General features: G+C 43.7%; 1 protein-coding gene across 1 annotated transcript in view; it reads right to left on the reverse strand.

Annotated features, from left to right (window-relative positions):
• Window positions 1-5,059, reverse strand: part of SH3D19 (SH3 domain containing 19) — a 130,331-nt gene extending 125,272 nt beyond the window's left edge. Inside the window, exon 1 of the mRNA XM_038754956.1 lies at window positions 4,849-5,059. Within this exon, the coding sequence (XP_038610884.1) occupies window positions 4,849-4,933 (85 nt within the window). The 5' untranslated portion in view covers window positions 4,934-5,059. The remainder of the gene's footprint in view (window positions 1-4,848) is intronic.
• Between the last annotated feature and the right edge of the window lie 16,424 nt (window positions 5,060-21,483).

Raw genomic sequence — 21,483 nt, forward strand, 5'->3', positions numbered from 1 at the left:
CACTGTACACTGTACTGAGCGTTATGACACAGTTCTATGGTGTTCAGAGGGAAAGTTTCCTAAGCAAATCTGGGCTGGAGGCGGAGCTGGGGGTGATGGCGGACACCGTACACTGTACTGAGCATTATGATACAGTTCTACGGTGTTCCGAAGGAAAGTTTACTAAAAGGCACCTGCAAATCTGGGGTGGCGGCGGCTCCCGTACACTGTACTGTTATGACACAGTTCTACGGTGTTCCAAGGGAAAGTTTCCTAAAAGGCACCTGCAAATCTGGGGTGGCGGCAGACCCCGTACACTGTACTAAGCACTTAGAACAGTGCTTTGCACATGGTAAGCGCTTAATAAATGCCATCATGATTATTATGATACAGTTCTACAGTGTTAAGAGGGAAAGCTTCCTAAGCAAATCTGGGGTGGCGGTGGAGCTGGGGGTGATGGCGGTCACCGTACACAGTACTGAGCGTTACGATACAGTTCTACGGTGTTCCGAGGGAAACTTTCCTAAGCAAATCTGGGGTGGCGGCGGACCCCGTACACTGTACTAAGCGTTATGATACAGTTCTACAGTGTTCCAAGGGGAAGTTTCCTAAAAGGCACCTGCAAATCTGGGGTGGCGGCAGCCCCCGTACACTGTACTAAGCGCTAAGAACAGTGCTTTGCACATGGTAAGCGCTGAATAAATGCCATCGTGATTATTATGATACAGTTCTACGGTGCTCAGAGGGAAAGTTTCCTAAGCAAATCTGGGGTGGCGGCGGAGCCGGGAGTGATGGCGGCCACCGGACACTGTACTGAGCTGAGCGTTATGATATAGTTCTACGGTGTTCTGAGGGAAAGTTTCCTAAAAGGCACCTGCAAATCTGGGGTGGCGGTGGACCCCATACACTGTACTAAGCGCTTAGAACAGTGCTTTGCACATGGTAAACGCTTAGTAAATGCCATCATTATTATTATGATACAGTTCTACGGTGTTCCGAGGGGAAGTTTCCTAAAAGGCACCTGCAAATCTGGGGTGGCGGCAGACACCGTACACTGTACTAAATGCTTAGAACAGTGCTTTGCACATGGTAAGCGCTGAATAAATGCCATCATGATTATTATGATACAGTTCTACGGTGTTCCGAGGGAAAGTTTCCTAAGCAAATCTGGGGTGATGGCGGCCACCGTACACTGCACTGAGCGTGATGATACAGTTCTACGGTGTTCCGAGGGAAACTTTCCTAAGCAAATCTGGGCTGGAGGCGGAGCTAGGGGTGATGGCGGCCACCATACACTGTACTGAGCGTTATGACACAGTTCTATGTTGTTCCAAGGGAAAGTTTCCTAAAAGGCACCTGCAAATCTGGGGTGGCGGCAGACCCTGTACACTGTACTAAGCGTTATGACACAGTTCTACGTTGTTCCGAGGGAAAGCTTCCTAAAAGGCACCTGCAAATCTGGGGTGGCGGCAGACCCCGTACACTGTACTAAGCACTTAGAACAATGCTTTGCACATGGTAAGCGCTGAATAAATGCCATCGTGATTATTATGATAACAGTTCTACAGTGTTCAGAGGGAAAGTTTCCTAAGCAAACCTGGGGTGGCAGCGGAACTGGGGGTGATGGCGGCCACTGTACGCTGTACTGAGCGTTATGATACAGTTCTACGGTGTTCCGAGGGAAAGTTTCCTAAAAGGCACCTTCAAATCTGGGGTGGCGGCGGCCCCGTACACTGTACTAAGCGCTTAGAACAATGCTTTGCACACCGTAAGCGCTGAATAAATGCCATCGTGATTATTATGATACAGTTCTACAGTGTTCAGAGGGAAAGTTTCCTAAGCAAATCTGGGGTGATGGCAGACACCATACACTGTACTGAGCGTTATGATACAGTTCTACGGTGTTCAGAGGGAAAGTTTCCTAAGCAAATCTGGGGTGGCGGCGGAGCTGGGGGTGATGGCGGACACCGTACACTGTACTGAGAGTTATGATACAGTTCTACCGTGTTCAGAGGGAAAGTTTCCTAAGCAAATCTGGGGTGGCGGCGGAGCTGGGGGTGATGGCGGACACCGTACACTGTACTGAGCGTTATGATACAGTTCTACCGTGTTCAGAGGGAAAGTTTCTTAAGCAAATCTGGGGTGGCGGCGGACACCGTACACTGTACTAAGCGTTATGACAGTTCTACGGTGTTCCGAGGAAAAGTTTCCTAAAAGGCACCTGCAAATCTGGGGTGGTGGTGGACCCCGTACACTGTACTAAGCGCTTAGAACAGTGCTTTGCACATGGTAAGTGCTGAATAAATGCCATCGTGATTATTATGATACAGTTCTACAGGGTTCAGAGGGAAAGTTTCCTAAGCAAATCTGGGGTGGCGGCGGAGCTGGGGGTGATGGCGGACACTGGACACTGTACTGAGCGTTATGATACAGTTCTACAGTGTTCAGACGGAAACTTTCCTAAAAGGCACCTGCAAATCTGGGGTGGCGGTGGACACCGTACACTGTACTAAACGCTTAGAACAGTGCTTTGCACATGGTAAGCGCTGAATAAATGCCATCGTTATTATTATGATACAGTTCTACGGGGTTCAGAGGGAAAGTTTCCTAAGCAAATCTGGGGTGGCGGCTGGGGAGCTGGGGGTGATGGCGGACACCGGACACTGTACTGAGCGTTATGATACAGTTCTACGGTGTTCGGAGGGAAAGTTTCCTAGGCAAATGTGGGGTGGCGGCGCAGCTGGGGGTGATGGTGGACACTGTACACTGTACTAAGCCTTATGACACAGTTCTACGGTGTTCAGAGGGAAACTTTCCTAAGCAAATCTGGGGGGATGGAGGACACCATACACTGTACTAAGCGTTATGATACAGTTCTACGGTGTTCCGAGGGAAACTTTCCTAAAAGGCACCTGCAAATCTGGGGTGGCGGTGGACCCCGTACACTGTACTAAGCGCTTAGAACAGTGCTTTGCACATGGTAAGCGCTGAATAAATGCCATCGTGATTATTATGATACAGTTCTACGGTGTTCAGAGGGAAAGTTTCCTAAGCAAATCTGGGGTGATGGCAGACACCGTGCACTGTACTGAGCGTTGTGATACAGTTCTACGGTGTTCAGAGGGAAAGTTTCCTAACCAAATCTGGTGTGGCGGCGGAGCTGGGGGTGATGGCGGACACCGTACACTGTACTGAGCGTTATGATACAGTTCTACGGTGTTCCGAGGGAAACTTTCCTAAAAGGCACCTGCAAATCTGGGGTGGCGGTGGACACCGTACACTGTACTAAACGCTAAGAACAGTGCTTTGCACATGGTAAGCGCTGAATAAATGCCATCGTGATTATTATGATACAGTTCTACAGTGCTCAGAGGGAAAGTTTCCTAAGCAAATCTGGGGTGGCGGCTGGGGAGCTGGGGGTGATGGCGGCCACCGGACACTGTACTGAGCATTATGATACAGTTCTACGGTGTTCAGAGGGAAACTTTCCTAGACAAATGTGGGGTGGCGGTGGAACTGGGGGTGATGGTGGACACTGTACACTGTACTAAGCCTTATGATACAGTTCTACGGTGTTCAGAGGGAAACTTTCCTAAGCAAATCTGGAGGGATGGAGGACACCATACACTGTACTGAGCATTATGATACAGTTCTACGGTGTTCAGAGGGAAAGTTTCCTAAGCAAATCTGGGGTGGCGGCGGAGCTGGGGGTGATGGCGGCCACTGTACACTGTACTGAGCGTTATGATACAGTTCTACGGTGTTCAGAGGGAAACTTTCCTAAGCAAATCTGGGGTGGCGGCGGACACCGTACACTGTACTAAGCGTTATGATACAGTTCTACGGTGTTCAGAGGGAAAGTTTCCTAAGCAAATCTGGGGTGGCGGCGGAGCTGGGGGTGATGGCGGCCACTGTACACTGTACTGAGCGTTGTGATACAGTTCTACGGTGTTCAGAGGGAAACTTTCCTAAGCAAATCTGGGGTGGCGGCGGAGCTGGGGGTGATGGCGGCCACTGTACACTGTACTGAGCGTTGTGATACAGTTCTACGGTGTTCAGAGGGAAACTTTCCTAAGCAAATCTGGGGTGGCGGCGGAGCTGGGGGTGATGGCGGACACCGTACACTGTACTGAGCGTTATGATACAGTTCTACGGTGTTCCGAGGGAAACTTTCCTAAAAGGCACCTGCAAATCTGGGGTGGCGGTGGACACCGTACACTGTACTAAACGCTTAGAACAGTGCTTTGCACATGGTAAGCGCTGAATAAATGCCATCGTGATTATTATGATACAGTTCTACGGTGTTCAGAGGGAAAGTTTCCTAAAAGGCACCTGCAATTCTGGGGTGGCGGTGGACACCGTACACTGTACTAAACGCTTAGAACAGTGCTTTGCACATGGTAAGCGCTGAATAAATGCCATCGTGATTATTATGATACAGTTCTACGGGGTTCAGAGGGAAAGTTTCCTAAGCAAATCTGGGGTGGCGGCTGGGGAGCTGGGGGTGATGGCGGGCACCGGACACTGTACTGAGCGTTATGATACAGTTCTACAGTGTTCAGAGGGAAACTTTCCTAAAAGGGCCCTGCAAATCTGGGGTGGCGGCGGACCACTGTACTAAACGCTTAGAACAGTGCTTTGCACATGGTAAGCGCTGAATAAATGCCATCGTGATTATTATAATACAGTTCTACAGGGTTCAGAGGGAAAGTTTCCTAAGCAAATCTGGGGTGGCGGCGGGGAGGTGGGGGTGATGGCGGACACCGGACACTGTACTGAGCGTTATGATACAGTTTTACGGTGTTCAGAGGGAAAGTTTCCTAGGCAAATGTGGGGTGGCGTCGGGGCCCCGGGGCCCGAGCGTCTTACCCGGGCCTGGGTGGCAGGAGTGCGGCCGACTCCTGGCTGGGCGCGGGGCCTCCTCTTCTTCGTCCAGCCTCCGGGCTTCAGCCATGGGGCACCGGCTCGAAGAATCAATCAATCAGTCCTATTTACTGAGCGCTCACCGTGTGCAGAGCACTGTGCTAAGCGCTTAGGAGCCACGTGCCCCCATGCTGGGCGGGAAAGGGGGCCGCAGGGGGAGGCACCGGCCCACCGACCCACCGCTCCCGACTGCGGCCGGCGGGGCGGCCAGAAGCAGGAGGAGGAGAAAGAGGAGGAGGAGAAAGAGGCGGAGACGATTTCCGACCCCTCCTTGCACTCCACTGGGCGGCAATCAATCAATCAGTCGTATTTATTGAGCGCTCACTGTGCGCGGAGCACTGGGCTAAGCGCTTGGGAAGTCCAAGTTGGCAACATATGGAGACAGTCCCTACCCAACTCACAGTCTAGAAGGGGGAGACAGACGACAAAACCAAACATATTAACAAAATTAATAGAATAGATATGTACAAGTAAAATAAATCAATAAATAGAATAATATATCCCTACAAAATCAATCAATCATATTTATTGAGCGCTTACTGTGTGCGGAGCACTGGGCTAAGCGCTTGGGAAGCCCAAGTTGGCAACATATGGAGACAGTCCCTACCCAACAGTGGGCTCACAGTCTAGAAGGGGGAGATGGAGAACAAAACCAAACATATTAATAAAATTAATAGAATAGATATGTACAAGTAAAATAAATCAATAGAGTAATAAATCCGTACAAATCAATCAATCAAATTTATTGAGCACTTACTGTGTGCAGAGCACTGGGCTAAGCGCTTGGGAAGTCCAAGTTGGCAGCATTGAGAGATGGTCCCTACCCAACAGCGGGCTCACAGGCTAGAAGGGGGAGACAGAGGACAAAACCAAACATATTAACAAAATAAAATCAATAGAATAGATCAATCAATCAATCAATCAATCGTATTTATTGAGCACTTATTGTGTGCACAGCACTGGACTAAGCGCTTGGGAAGTCCAAGTTGGCAACATAGAGAGACAGTCCCTACCCAACAGTGGGCTCACAGCCTAGAAGGGGGAGACAGACGACAAAACCAAACATATTAACAAAATTAATAGAATAGATATGTACAAGTAAAATAAATCAATAAATAGAATAATATATCCGTACAAAATCAATCAATCATATTTATTGAGCGCTTACTGTGTGCGGAGCACTGTCCTGAGCGCTTGGGAAATCCAAGTTGGCAACATAGAGAGACAGTCCCTACCCAACAGTGGGCTCACAGTCTAGAAGGGGGAGACAGACGACAAAACCAAACATATTAATAAAATTAATAGAATAGATATGTACAAGTAAAATAAATCAATAAATAGAATAATATATCCGTACAAAATCAATCATATTTATTGAGCGCTTACTGTGTGCGGAGCACTGTCCTGAGCGCTTGGGAAGTCCAAGTTGGCAACATATGGAGACAGTCCCTACCCAACAGTGGGCTCACAGTCTAGAAGGGGGAGACAGACAACAAAACCAAACATATTAATAAAATTAATAGAATAGATATGTACGAGTAAAATAAATCAATAAATAGAATAATGAATCCGTACAAAATCAATCAATCATATTTATTGAGCGCTTACTGTGTGCGGAGCACTGGACTATGCGCTTGGGAAGTCCAAGTTGGCAACATATGGAGACAGTCCCTACCCAACAGTGGGCTCACAGTCTAGAAGGGGGAGACGGACGACAAAACCAAACATATTAACAAAATTAATAGAATAGATATGTACAAGTAAAATAAATCAATAAATAGAATAATGAATCCGTACAAAATCAATCAATCATATTTATTGAGCGCTTACTGTGTGCGGAGCACTGGGCTAAGCGCTTGGGAAGTCCAAGTTGGCAACATATGGAAACAGTCCCTACCCAACAGCGGGCTCACAGTCTAGAAGGGGGAGACAGACGACAAAACCAAACATATTGATAAAATTAATAGAATAGATATGTACAAGTAAAATAAATCAATAAATAGAATAATAAATCCGTACAAAATCAATCAATCATATTTATTGAGCGCTTACTGTGTGCGGAGCACTGGGCTAAGCGCTTGGGAAGCCCAAGTTGGCAACATATGGAGACAGTCCCTACCCAACAGTGGGCTCACAGTCTAAAAGGGGGATATGGAGAACAAAACCAAATGTATTAATAAAATAAATAGAATAGATATGTACAAGTAAAATAAATCAATAGAGTAATAAATCCGTACAAATCAATCATTTATTGAGCGCTTACTGTGTGCAGAGCACTGGGCTAAGCGCTTGGGGAGTCCAAGTTGGCAGCATAGAGAGACGGTCCCTACCCCACAGCGGGCTCACAGGCTAGAAGGGGGAGACAGACGACAAAACCAAACATATTAACAAAATAAAATCAATGGAATAGATCAATCAATCAATCGTATTTATTGAGCGCTTACTGTGTGCAGAGCACTGGACTAAGCGCTTGGGAAGTCCAAGTTGGCAACATAGAGAGACAGTCCCTACCCAACAGTGGGCTCACAGTCTAGAAGGGGGAGACAGACGACAAAACCAAACATATTAATAAAATTAATAGAATAGATATGTACAAGTAAATCAATAAATAGAATAATGAATCCGTACAAAATCAATCAATCATATTTATTGAGCGCTTACTGTGTGCGGAGCACTGTCCTGAGCGCTTGGGAAGTCCAAGTTGGCAACATATGGAGACAGTCCCTACCCAACAGTGGCCTCACAGTCTAGAAGGGGGAGACGGACGACAAAACCAAACATATTAATAAAATTAATAGAATAGATATGTACAAGTAAAATAAATCAATAAATAGAATAATAAATCCGTACAAAATCAATCAATCGTATTTACTGAGCGCTTACTGTGTGCGGAGCACTGTCCTGAGTGCTTGGGAAGTACAAGTCGGCAACATAGAGAGACAGTCCCTACCCAACAGCGGGCTCACAGTCTAGAAGGGGGAGACAGAGAACAAAACTAAACATATTAACAAAATAAAATCAATAGAATAGATCAATCAATCAATCGTATTTATTGAGCGCTTACTGTGTGCGGAGCACTGTGCTAAGCGCTTGGGAAGTCCAAGTTGGCAACATAGAGAGACGGTCCCTACCGAACAGCGGGCTCACAGTCTAGAAGGGGGAGACAGACGACAAAACCAAACATATTAATAAGATTAATAGAATAGATATGTACAAGTAAAATAAATCAATAAATAGAGTAATAAATCCGTACAAATCAATCATATTTATTGAGCGGTTACTGTGTGCAGAGCACTGGGCTAAGCGCTTGGGAAGTCCAAGTTGGCAACATAGACGGTCTCTACCCCACAGCGGGCTCACAGGCTAGAAGGGGGGGGGGACAGAGAACAAAACCAAACATATTAACAAAATAAAATCAATAGAATAGATCAATCAATCAATCAATCGTATTTATTGAGCGCTTACTGTGTGCACAGCACTGGACTAAGCGCTTGGGAAGTCCAAGTTGGCAACATAGACAGTCCATACCCAACAGCGGGGTCACAGTCTAGAAGGGGGAGACAGACAACAAAACCAAACATATTAACAAAATAAAATAAATAGAATAGATATGTACTAGTAAAATAAATCAGTAGAGTAATAAATCCATACAAATCAATCAATCGTATTTATTGAGCGCTTACTGTGTGTGGAGCCCTGTACTAAGCGCTTGGGAAGTCCAAGTTGGCAACATATAGAGACAGTCCCTACCCAACAGTGGGCTCACAGTCTAAAAGGGGGAGACAGAGAACAAAACCAAACATACTAACAAAACAAAATAAATAGAATAGATATGTACAAGTAAAATAAATCAGTAGAGTTATAAATATGTACAAACATATATACATATATACAGGTGCTGTGGGGAGGGGAAATAGATATGTACAAGTAAAATAAATCAATAGAGTCATAAATCTGTACAAATCAATCAATCAATTGTATTTATTGAGCGCTTACTGTGTGCAGAGCACTATACTAAGCGCTTGGGAAGTCCAAGTTGGCAACATATAGAGACAGTCCCTACCCAACAGTGGGCTCACAGTCTAAAAGGGGGAGACAGAGAACAAAACCAAACATACTAACAAAATAAAATAAATAGAATAGATATGTACAAGTAAAATAAATCAATAGAGTAATAAATATGTACAAACATATATACATATATACAGGTGCTGTGGGGAGGGGAAATAGATATGTACAAGTAAAATAAATCAATAGAGTCATAAATCCATACAAATCAATCAATTGTATTTATTGAGCACTTACTGTGTGCAGAGCACTATACTAAGCGCTTGGGAAGTCCAAGTTGGCAACATATAGAGACAGTCCCTACCCAACAGTGGGCTCACAGTCTAAAAGGGGGAGACAGAGAACAAAACCAAACATACTAACAAAATAAAATAAATAGAATAGATATGTACAAGTAAAATAAATCAATAGAGTAATAAATATGTACAAACATATATACATATATACAGGTGCTGTGGGGAAGGGAAATAGATATGTACAAGTAAAATAAATCAATAGAGTCATAAATCCGTACAAATCAATCAATTGTATTTATTGAGCACTTACTGTGTGCAGAGCACTATACTAAGCGCTTGGGAAGTCCAAGTTGGCAACATATAGAGACAGTCCCTACCCAACAGTGGGCTCACAGTCTAAAAGGGGGAGACAGAGAACAAAACCAAACATACTAACAAAATAAAATAAATAGAATAGATATGTACAAGTAAAATAAATCAATAGAGTAATAAATATGTACAAACATATATACATATATACAGGTGCTGTGGGGAAGGGAAATAGATATGTACAAGTAAAATAAATCAATAGAGTCATAAATCCGTACAAATCAATCAATCAATCAATTGTATTTATTGAGCACTTACTGTATGCAGAGCACTGTGCTAAGCGCTTGGGAAGTCCAAGTTGGCAACATATAGAGACGGTCCCTACCCAACGGCGGGCTCACAGTCTAGAAGGGGGAGACAGAGAACAAAACCAAACATATTAACAAAATAAAATAAGTAGAATAGATATGTACAAGTAAAATAAATCAATAGAGTAATAAATCCGTACAAATCAATCAATCAAATTTATTGAGCACTTACTGTGTGCAGAGCACTGGGCTAAGCGCTTGGGAAGTCCAAGTTGGCAACATAGAGAGACAGTCCCTACCTAACAGCGGACTCACAGTCGAGAAGGGGGAGACAGAGGACAAAACCAAACGTATTAAGAAAATAAATAGAATACATATGTACAAGTAAAATAAATCAATAGAGTAATAAATCCGTACAAATCAATCAATCAATCAATCGTATTTATTGAGCGCTTACTGTGTGCAGAGCACTGTACTAAGCGCTTGGGAAGTCCAAGTTGGCAACATATAGAGACGGTCCCTACCCAACGGCGGGCTCACAGTCTAGATAGGGGAGACAGAGAACAAAACCAAACATATTAACAAAATAAAATAAATAGAATAGATATGTACAAGTAAAATAAATCAATAAATAGAGTAATAAATCCGTACAAATCAATCAATCAATCATATTTATTGAGTGCTTACAGTGTGCAGAGCACTGTACTAAGCGCTTGGGAAGTACAAGTTGGCAACATATAGAGACGATTGAATGAATGAAAAGGTGATCAGGTGGTCCCAAGGGGGGCTCACAGTCTTCCTCCCCATTTTACAGAGGAGGTCACTGAGGCCCAGTGAAGTGATTTACCCAAAGTCACACAGCTGACGAGTGGTGGAGCCGGGATTTGAACCCCTGACCTCTGACTCCAAAGCCCGGGCTCTTTCCACTGAGCCATGCTGCTTCCTCTCCCCCTCTCCATCCCCCCATCTTACCTCCTTTCCTTCCCCAGAGCACCTGTATATATGTTTGTACATTTTTATTACTCTATTTATTTTACTTGTACATATCTATTCTATTTATTTTATTTTGTTAGTATGTTTGGTTTTGTTCTCTGTCTCCCCCTTCTAGACTGTGAGCCCACTGTTGGGTAGGGACCGTCTCTATATGTTGCCAGCTTGTACTTCCCAAGCGCTTAGTACAGTGCTCTGCACACAGTAAGCGCTCAATAAATACGATTGATTGATTGATTCCCCTTGCCCCCAACCGTCACAGCCACGCCCCTAGAGAGGCCTCGCCCACAAGAACGACCACACCCATAATAACGAGGGGATTTGTTAAGCGCTTACTATGTGCAACGCATTCACTCATTCATTCAATCGTATTTATTGAGCGCTTCCTGTGTGCAGAGCACTGGACTATGACCTTGGGAAGTCCAAGTTGGCAACACATAGAGACGGTCCCTACCCAACAGCGGGCTCACAGTCTAGAAGGGGGAGACGGACAACAAAACAAAACATATTAACAAAAGGAAATAAATAGAATAGTAAATATGTACAAGTAAAATAAATAGAGTAATAAATCTGTACCAACATATATACAGGTGCTGAGGGGAGAGGAAGAAGGGGGCTCAGTCTGTTCTAAGCCCTGGGGCGGTTACAAGGTAATCAGGTTGTCCCACGTGGGGCTCACAGTCTTATTCATTCATTCAATAATATTTATTGAGTGCTTACTGTGTGCAGAGCACTGTACTAAGCGCTTGGGAAGTACAAGTCGGCAACGTATAGAGACAGTTCCTACCCAACAGCAGGCTCACAGTCTAGAAGGGGGAGACAGAGAACAAAACCAAACATATTAACAAAATAAAGTAAATAGAATAGTAAATGTGTATAAGTAAAAGAAATAGAATAATAAATCTGTACAAACATATATACAGGTGCTGTGGGGAGGGGAAGGAGGTGTGTGGGGGGAATGGGGAGGAGGGGGAGAGGAAGGAGGGAGCTCAGTCTGTTCTAAGCGCTGGGGAGGTTACAAGGTGATCAAGTTGTCCCATGGGGGGGCTCACAGTCTAAATCCCCATTTTACAGATGAGGTAACTGAGGCCCAGCGAAGTTAAGTGACTTCATTCATTCATTCAATCGTATTTATTGAGCGCTTACTGTGTGCAGAGCGCTGTACTAAGCGCTTGGGAAGTACAAGTTGGCAACATATAGAGATGGTCCCTGCCCAACAGCGGGCTCGCAGTCTAGAAGGGGGAGACGGACAACAAAACATATTAACAAAGTAAAATAAATAGAATAAATATGTATAAGTAAAATAGAGTAGTAAATATGTACAAACATATATACAGGTGCTGCCTGGCCGGGCCCCAGGGGCCACCCGCCCACCCACCGACCTACTTCATCATCATCAATCGTATTTATTGAGCGTTTACAGCACTGTACTAAGCGCTTGGGAAGTACAACTTGGCAACATATAGAGACAGTCCCTACCCAACAGTGGGCTCGCAGTCTAAAAGGGGGAGACAGAAAACAAAACCAAACATACTAACAAAATAGGCCAAAGTCCCACAGCTGACAGTTGGGGGAGCGGGATTTGAACCCATGACCTCGGACTCCAAAACCAGGGTTCTTTCTACTGAGCCAAGCTGGTTCTTAGGCCACGCCCCCAGGAACGGCCGCGCCCCTCCGGATTGGTCACGGCCCCCGAACGGACACGCCCCCAGAACGAGCATACCTCATCCGGATTGGTCACGTCCCCGCCCCGTAACGGCCACGGCCCTCCGGATAGGCCGGTCCCGTTATGGAAAGGCCACGCCCCTGTATTGACCACGCCCCCTAGGGAAAGGCCACGCCCCTATAGGCCACGCCCCCGGAACGGCCTCACCCCTCCGGATAGGCCAACCAATCAATCAATCAATCAATCGTATTTATTGAGCACTGACTGTGTGCAGAGCACTGTACTAAGCGCTTGGGAAATACAAGTTGGCAGCATATAGAGGCAGTCCCTACCCAACAGTGGGCTCACAGTCTAAAAGGGGGAGACAGAGAACAAAAGCAAACATACTAACAAAATAAAATAAATAGAATAGATATGTACAAGTAAAATAAATAAATAAATAGAGTAATAAATATGTACAAACATATATACATATATATACATACATATATACGTACACATATACATATATATGTACATATATATGTATATATACATATACATATATATATACAAACACGTATATACAGGCCTCTTGTGGAAAGACCACGCCCCCGGGGACACTAATAATAATAAAATAATAATAATAATAGAGAAGCAGCGTGGCTCAGTGGAAAGAGCACAGGCTTTGGAGTCAGAGGTCATGGGTTCAAATCCCGACTCCCCCAACTGTCAGCTGTGTGACTTTGGGCCAATCACTTAACTTCTCTGGGACTCAGTTACCTCATCTGTAAAATGGGAATTAAGACTGTGAGCCCCCAGTGGGACAACCTGATCTTGTACTTCCCAAGCGCTTAGTACAGTGCTCTGCACACAGTAAGCGCTAGACTGTGAGCCCGTGGTTGGGTAGGGACCGTCTCTATATGTTGCCAACTTGTACTTCCCAAGCGCATAGTACAGTGCTCTGCACACAGTAAGCGTTCAATAAATAGGATTGAATGAATGAATAAATACGATTGAATGAATGAATAAATACGATTGAATGAATGAATGAATCACCTTGTAACCTCTCCAGCACTTAGATCTCTGCTTGGCACATAGTAAGCACTAAATAAATGTCATTATTATTATTATTATTATTATTATTATTAATGGAACAAATACCATTATTGTTATTATTATTAATGGTATTTGTTAAGCGCTTACTATGTGCCAAGGACTGTTCTAAATGCTGGGGTTAATATTAATAATGGTATTTGTTAAGCGCTTACTATATGCCAAGCACTGTTCTAAGTGCTGGGCTAGATACAAGTAGTGTGGCTCAGTGGAAAGAGCACTGGCTTGGGAGCCAGGGGTCATGAGTTCTAATTCCGGTTCTGCCACTTGTCAGCTCTGTGACTTTGAGCAAGTCACTTCAATCAATCAATCAATCAATCAATCAATCGTATTTATTGAGCGCTTACTGTGTGCAGAGCACTGTACTAAGCGCTTGGGAAGTACAAGTTGGCAACATATAGAGACGGTTCCTACCCAACAATGGGCTCACAGTCTAGAAGGGGGAGACAGAGAACAAAACCAAACATACTAACAAAATAAAATAAATAGAATAGATATGTACAAGTAAAATAAATAAATAAATAGAGTAATAAATATGTACAAACATATATATCTCTGGGCCTCAGTTACCTCATCTGTAAAATGGGGATTAAGACTGTGAGCCCCCCAGGGGACAACCTGATCACCTTGTATCCCCCCAGTGCTTAAAACAGTGCTTCGCACATAGTAAGCACTTAACAAATGCCATAATTATTATTATTATTATTATTATTACAAGGTCATCTGGAGAGGCCACGTCCCTTGTGCCTGGGACATGCTCCCTCCGCATAGGCCAGAACTCTTACGGAAAGGTCACACCCCCGGGCACAAGCCCTCTGGAAAGGCTACCGTCCTGAATGGCAAGGCCAAGCCCCCAGGGAAGAGCCCGAGGTGATCAGGTTGTCCCACGTGGAGCTCACAGTCTTAATCCCCATTTTCCGGATGAGGGAACTGAGGCCCAGAGAAGTTAAGTGACTTGCCCAAAATCACACAGCTAAGTGGCGGAGCCGAGATTAGAACCCATGACCTCTGACTCCCAAGCCTGTGTGCTCTTTCCTCTGAGCCACGCTGCTTCTCCTGCTAAAGCAACCTTCTGAACTTAAACCAACTTTGATGTTTCCCCTCACCCCTCCCCTACCTCCACCCCCTCACTCCTCCTCCCCACCATGCCCCTACAATTATGGTTCACACAACTGTTCTTTCCTTCCTTAGGAAAAAAACAAAAACAAAACCTTCATTGCAGATTCTAGTCCAGTGCTACTGGCTGCCCTCCAGACTGGATTTATATTTGAAAACTAAGGAAAATCTGACTCCTAATCTGGTCAGGGAATCTCTTTCAAATTGCCCAAGTACTATGTAGCATCATGTCAATTAGTCTTTAGAATTGACCCTGGTTGCTATGCAGAATTTTAGTTTTAATAACTCTAGGTCCTGTGCAACTCTATGAATGCTGTTTAATTCATCCAAATGACAAAGGGGAAAGAGATGACTGCACCATGAGGTCTCAGTATTAAAAGTGGGAAATCAGGCCGTAGTTGGTGGTAATAGTTTGAATTTCTATGATGAAAAACCAAAGGTGTGCCAACCTTATAATATAATCAACATAGTAATCACACCCTACCCACCCAAATGATGCATCGTGGCAAATCCTCAGAAACGAAAAGGTTTAGAGACTTGGGCAACAAATGTAGACATGCTAAGAAGAACCCCAGTAAGTAGAACCGGAACAAATACTTGTAATTATGTTTAATGAAGTCTTCATGGGATAGAGAAAAATAGCACCCACACTATGAGTAGAAAAAAATGAAAACCTGCCCCTGATCCATTCCCTCCACCTCTTTTGACTCAAAAATGAGTCGCATAAAGAGGACATAAAAATAGGAACACCCCAAATCACAAACATCACATGCTTCTCTGTTAGTTTTAATTGGTGACATGAGACTAACGTTTCTTAACCCAGTGACAAAAAATCTACCCTGGAATTAAAAGCCCAGGGCTCAAGTTTGGGGTGAGGTGAGGAGGGAGAAAAATAATCCTTAAATTGGAAGTAGTGGAATGAAAATCCCAAGAAATGTTCACAGTGAGGTGAGCTAGAAGACAAAAAATATAGGAAAACAAAAACTAAGTGGCTCCAGAGGCAAGAAGCAAAACATATATAATGTTTTAAAAAAAGTACTATATCATCCTACTAAAAAAAAAATCTGTAAAGCACAAAAGCCAAACATCTCAAAGCTACAATTATGGTTCACACAACTGTTCCTTCCTTCCTTAGGAAAAACACAAAAACAAAACCTTCATTGCAGATCCTGGTCCAGTGCTGGCGTGCTGTTCTTTCGAATTCAAGACGTAATGGAATACCTAGACTTCATAGCAGCAAGAGGTCATTCACTGACCACAGAGAACATTTTTATTCACGCTCATGTGAAAGGTAAAAAGAAAGTGTCAGCAGTTTAATCTCAGACTGTAAATCATAGACTTGTAAAGTTATAGTGAACTACAGCCTCCCACGTTCCCATAAAGAAGTTAACAAAATTTTGTTTGATTTCTCTAAGCCTTTCCTCTCTCTTACTCCTCCAACTCTTAGTCAATCAATCACTAGTACTGTACAGAGCCCTGTACTAAGTGCTTGGGAGAATACAATAAAGTTAAAAGAAATGATCCCTGCCCTCAAGGACTTTACAATCTAGCAGGGGTGGGCACAAATTCCTTTATCTCCTCTTACCTTCCTCTTCTTTTTATAGTTTTCTTTTTTCCCCTCCACCTTTCCTCAATTAGATCAATGATCTTTTTCCATTTGAAAATTGCTTTGGGAGGGAAAGAATCCTAAACATCCTCCCTTCTTCTTTCATCTTTGAGACTTGGGTGTCCATCGTGCTGCCACCCTTTTGCCCAAATTCTCCTTTAGGCCTGGAACTCCCTCCCCCTTCATATCTGACAGTCCACCATCCTGCCCACCTTTGAAACCCTCCTAAAATCACATCTCTAAGAGGCCTTCCTGACTAAACCCCCATTTCCCCTATCTGCTCTGCTTCAACTATACACTTGGCAAGATACTACTTAGGCACTTTGATACTTCACTCCAGCCCCATCGTACTTACATACATATCATTATATTCCATTATTTCCCCCATCTGTAATTCATTCTAATGACCGTCTCACCCTTTAGGCTGTAAACTCCTTGTGGGCAGCGATCACCTCTACCAATTCATGTACTTTCAGAAGCACTTAATAGAGTGCTCAGCACAGTACTCAGTAAATGCCATTGATGGATTAGTACGCTTCCTTCCCAAAACAGTTTTCAGTTGGAAAAGGGTCATTGATCTAATTGTGTTAAAAGCAACAAATAACTGAGGAACTGAACCAGGATAAACTCAAGCTACTAGTTCTCTCCCTCCCCCACTCCCTTTTTGCTTCCTGGAGGGTGATTCTAGAAAGAGGTGATGAGGGAATTACTGGAAAGAGGTCTCCTAAATCCCCTCATAACCCCGATCGATCAGCGCTGTCCTCTTCTTCCTCTTCTTCTCTCCTCCCCTCTAACTTTGGCCTAGTGAAAAGAGCACAGACCTGGGAATCAGAGAATCTGGGTTTTAATTCTGACTCCGCCAGTTGCCTGCTGTGTGATCGTAGACAAGTCACTTTTATGTCACCATTTCCTCATCTTTAAAATGGTGATTCAATTCCTGTTTTCCCTTCCCCTTGGACTATGAATCTCATGTGGGACAGGAACTGTGCCCAACCTGATTAATGTGTATCCACTCCAGCATCCTGGTTCCATTTTTAGTGCCCAACCCTATTCTGAAAATAGGATCACAAGCATATACCTAGGGAAGAGACTGAGACCTATCATCATCAGTAGCATTTAGTGAGCCCTTGCTGGGTGCAAAACACTTGGGAAAGTACAAAAGATTTCAAAGACATGCCCTAATGGGGGACAAAGACACATAACAGATTACAGATCGGGAAAGTAATAGGCTATACAAGACATATACACATGTGTTACAGGGGCCATGATAACTAAATGCATAGGTGGCACTGGAAGGGTTAAGGTCCTGGTTCAGGGATCCAATGTGAGATTAGAGGTTGTTTCCTTCATTCTCTCCAGAAGGAGAGACAGGAATGAGGCACAGTGGTTATCTTAGCCTGATCAGGTGCACTCAGTCAGTGGTATTTAGTACAAAGGACTGTACTAAATGCAAAAAGTGTTAAACACGTGATATACTGCTCTGCACATAGTAAGCCCTCAATAAATACCATTGATTGAATAAAGGGGGACCCTTTTCAGAGGAGAGAAAAGTGACCTTGAGCAAAAAGACTCTGGGAACAATAAATGTGGCAGACAGGCTCTGAACTATCTGGAGGGCCTTTAGGTACCACAGTTTAAGAAACAGACCACTCAACGGCACTGGAGGGCATTGCTTAACCATACAGATGAACTCATTTCAATTGCTGGCCCTTATCCTATTCTATTTTTTGCAAGTACTGAGTAAATCACTGACTGGAGAGAAGTGGAGATCTTGGCAGGCTTCATGGTTAGGTCTTAAGGTAAATAGGTGGGGGACACATCACCATATTAAACTCTAGGTAGGCTGTAGCTCTAGACTGCAAGCTCATTGTGGGCAGGGAACATGTCTATCAACTCTGTTGTATTATACTTTCCCAAGCACTGAATATAGTGTTCTGCACACAGTAAGTACTCAGTCAATACCAGTGAATTATCGACTGATTGATATGAACAGCCTGTAATGTCTTTTCACAGTATTAGTACTGTAGATTGCAAGCTTTTTACTCATTATACAGACCAGTCTAGTATAAAGCATCTGCAGATTCAAGCAATTGGAAAGCCTAGGTAGGAGTGGATACCAGTTTGGAATTTCTTAGATGATCCTGACATCTGGGTTTGTTTTTAACTAAATTCCAAGACCAAATGGCTCTTAATTTCCTGGTTTAAATTTACAGAGATTTGGCCATTGTTCAATATTTTTTTTTCTCCACAAGTCAAGAACTCTTCAACCCCATTTTTTCTTTCCATGTATGTTCTTTGATTAAAAATAACTTAACTGTTTACATTGGTTGATAGCCCTGAATGGGACAGGATGGAAAGCAAAGTACTTCTGTTTACATAGAAGAGCAGTCAAAATATGAATTACAAAGGGCTGTAATTGTGCTAGACTAGAGAGAGTCTACAAATACAGTGAAATCTCATGGCCATTACCGGCACAAAACAAAAAAGCTAAATCACATCTTGATCCTTCCCTAATGAAGCTGGACTTCTTAGAGCAACAAGGTTTCCTGGTTTGGGTGTTGGGGGGGGGGGGGGGGGGGAGGGTGTTTCAGATTTTGTGAAAATAATCACTACTGTGTGACCAAGGCTCAATGTTAATCCTGAAATAGTATTTAAAAATCATGTACAGATTTCTCTTCCTGATATGGAAAATTTAGAGCTGTTTATTATTATTGATGTTATGCCAATACTACATGATAGTAACCTTCTTGAGCACTTACAGCCAGTCCTTACACCCTTTCTTATTTTGACTGCAGGACTGGACTCAGGATTTCTCATAACATCAGCCGCTGGGCGGAACTGCTGAAGGTAGGACTTCAAATTAAGAATAATACAAAAACAACTCAAAAGTGTTGATTTAATAGCTTAGATCAATAACAATGAGGAAAAACCCACCTTACTCTTCAGAAGCAGTGTGGCCCAGTGGCTAGGGCATGGGTCTGGGGGTCAGAAGGACCTGGGTTCTAATCCCGGCTCCCTTGATTGGCCTGCTGTGATTTTGGGGCATTCTCTTAACTTTTCTGAGATGTGCCTCAGTTCCCTCATCTGTAAACTGGGGTTTAAGATTGTGAGCCCTATGTGGGACAGGGATTTTGTCCAGCTTGTTACTTTGTACCTACTCCAGTGCTTAGGACATAGTAAGCTCTTAACAAATGCCACAATTATTATTAAATCATTCTGTCCCCTCCTGTTTTTAGCTCATCTGAAGTTACCTCTCTTCATCCTCTTTCCTCATCTCTCCCTTTGTTTCCCTTTCATTTTTCCTGGGTCCTGTTCTCCTGGATGTTTTCTTTTTCCTTTTCTTTTCCTGGTTTTTCTTCTGTGTTCCTGGCATTGGTTCTTTTATTCCTTCCTTCTGTATTTTTCTTTCTTAGGTTTTGTTCTCTCTCCTTTTTTCCCCATTCATGTTCTGATTATCTTCATACCCATCTCTCTTGCTCTCAAGTACTGATCCTTCATTTCATTCTGAGGAAATCCTCAAAAGAGCCCAGTTCTAAGGAGGGGGCAGGGGGGCCTTTGAGTCTAGCAACATACAGATGGCATGACTCAAGGGCTCCAGAAGTTTCCACGGAAGGGAGCAGTTTAAATTGTAAGCTCCTTGAGGGAAGTTATGGTGGTGCTGCACCCTGTTCTAAGCACTGGAGTGGTACTATTCTATTTATTTTATTTTGCTAATATGTTTTGTTTTGTTGTCTGTCTCCCCCTTCTAGACTGTGAGCCCATTACTCGGTAGGGACCATCTCTATATGTTGCCAACTTGTACTTCCCAAGTGCTTAGTACAGTGCTCTGCACACAGTAAGCACTCAGTAAATATGATTGAATGAATGAATGAATACAAAGTAAGTGAATTCAGACACAGTCCCTGTCCCACTGTGGGCTCCCAATCTTGGTGGGGAAGGACAGATACTTACAGACAAAACACAGACTAGAGGGGCACTTAAAAAACAAAAACTAAAAGCAGGGAGAATATAAAGGAATGTGAAATCTATTCACATGCTCATAGGGAGCAACCCCGATGAATTACCCGACTCCAGGCACAGTCCTGGGCTTCAAACAGCCACAGCTTCCCCAGTGTTCAAAAATTTCTCAAGTCTCCAGGTTAATTAATCAGTGGTATTTATTGAGTGGTTATTGTGCATGCAGAGCATTGTACTAAATGCTTGGGAAAGTTCAATAGAGTTAGTACATTGCCTTTGCTCAAAAAGCACCTAACCCACATCTGATTAGAAAAAAGCCAATTGTCCTACCTGTTCCTGTTCTTTTTAGAAAAGAACAGGAACAGGTAGGACAATCTAGTTTGGGTTTTCTTTGTCAGCTATAAGACATTGCTTAAAGTTGCGCTTCAATGTTTTAACTTCATTGTTTCTGTTCCATTTCCACTCACCTTCCTCTATATCCAGCCTACCTTTGAGGATGTGGGATCATATCAGCACTGAAGGGCTGACTTGGGCTGAGATTTCCATAGGGTGATCCAGACTCATCATTTCTACTGATGAAACACTTCAAGAAGCCAGACGCTACTTCTTATGGAAAGTAACACAGCTATGGAGAAGGTTGGAAATGACCACTACTCTGTAGAATTATGACTTGGTCTGAAGCTTGATGCGGGGTTGGCATTCTGGCAAACTTTCCCTGTCAGGTAAGATGCACCGTATGTCCCATGGCATATATTCTGCTAAGGGTTAGTATTATCAATTTTCTGTGGCTAAGAGTGTAAGTGCCTCTGTGAGGAGGACCCTTCCTCTACACACTTTCTGTATCCATCAGCTGTTTAGAAAAGCAGCATGGCCTAGTGGAGAGAGCACAGGGCTGGGAGTCAGAGGACCTGGGTTCTTATGCTGGCTCCACTATTTATCTGCTGTGTGATCTGGGCAAGTCACTTCACTTCTCTGTGTCTCAGTTCCCTCACCTGCAAAATGGGGATTCAATATCTGCTCTCCCTCGTGCTCAGACTGTGAGCCCCATGTAGGACCTGATTATCTTGTTCTACCTCACTGACACACAGCAAGTGCTTAACAAATACCTCTATTGTTATTATTATTCCCTGTACAGAGGTGCTGAGAAGCAGCAAAATTTAGAGGAAAGAGTATGGGAGTCAGAAAACCCAGGTTCTAGTTCCGATACTATCATTTGCCTGCTGTGGGACC

Source organism: Tachyglossus aculeatus, chromosome 12 (genome assembly GCF_015852505.1).
Source record: "Tachyglossus aculeatus isolate mTacAcu1 chromosome 12, mTacAcu1.pri, whole genome shotgun sequence".
In the NCBI taxonomy this organism is placed as follows: domain Eukaryota; kingdom Metazoa; phylum Chordata; class Mammalia; order Monotremata; family Tachyglossidae; genus Tachyglossus; species Tachyglossus aculeatus.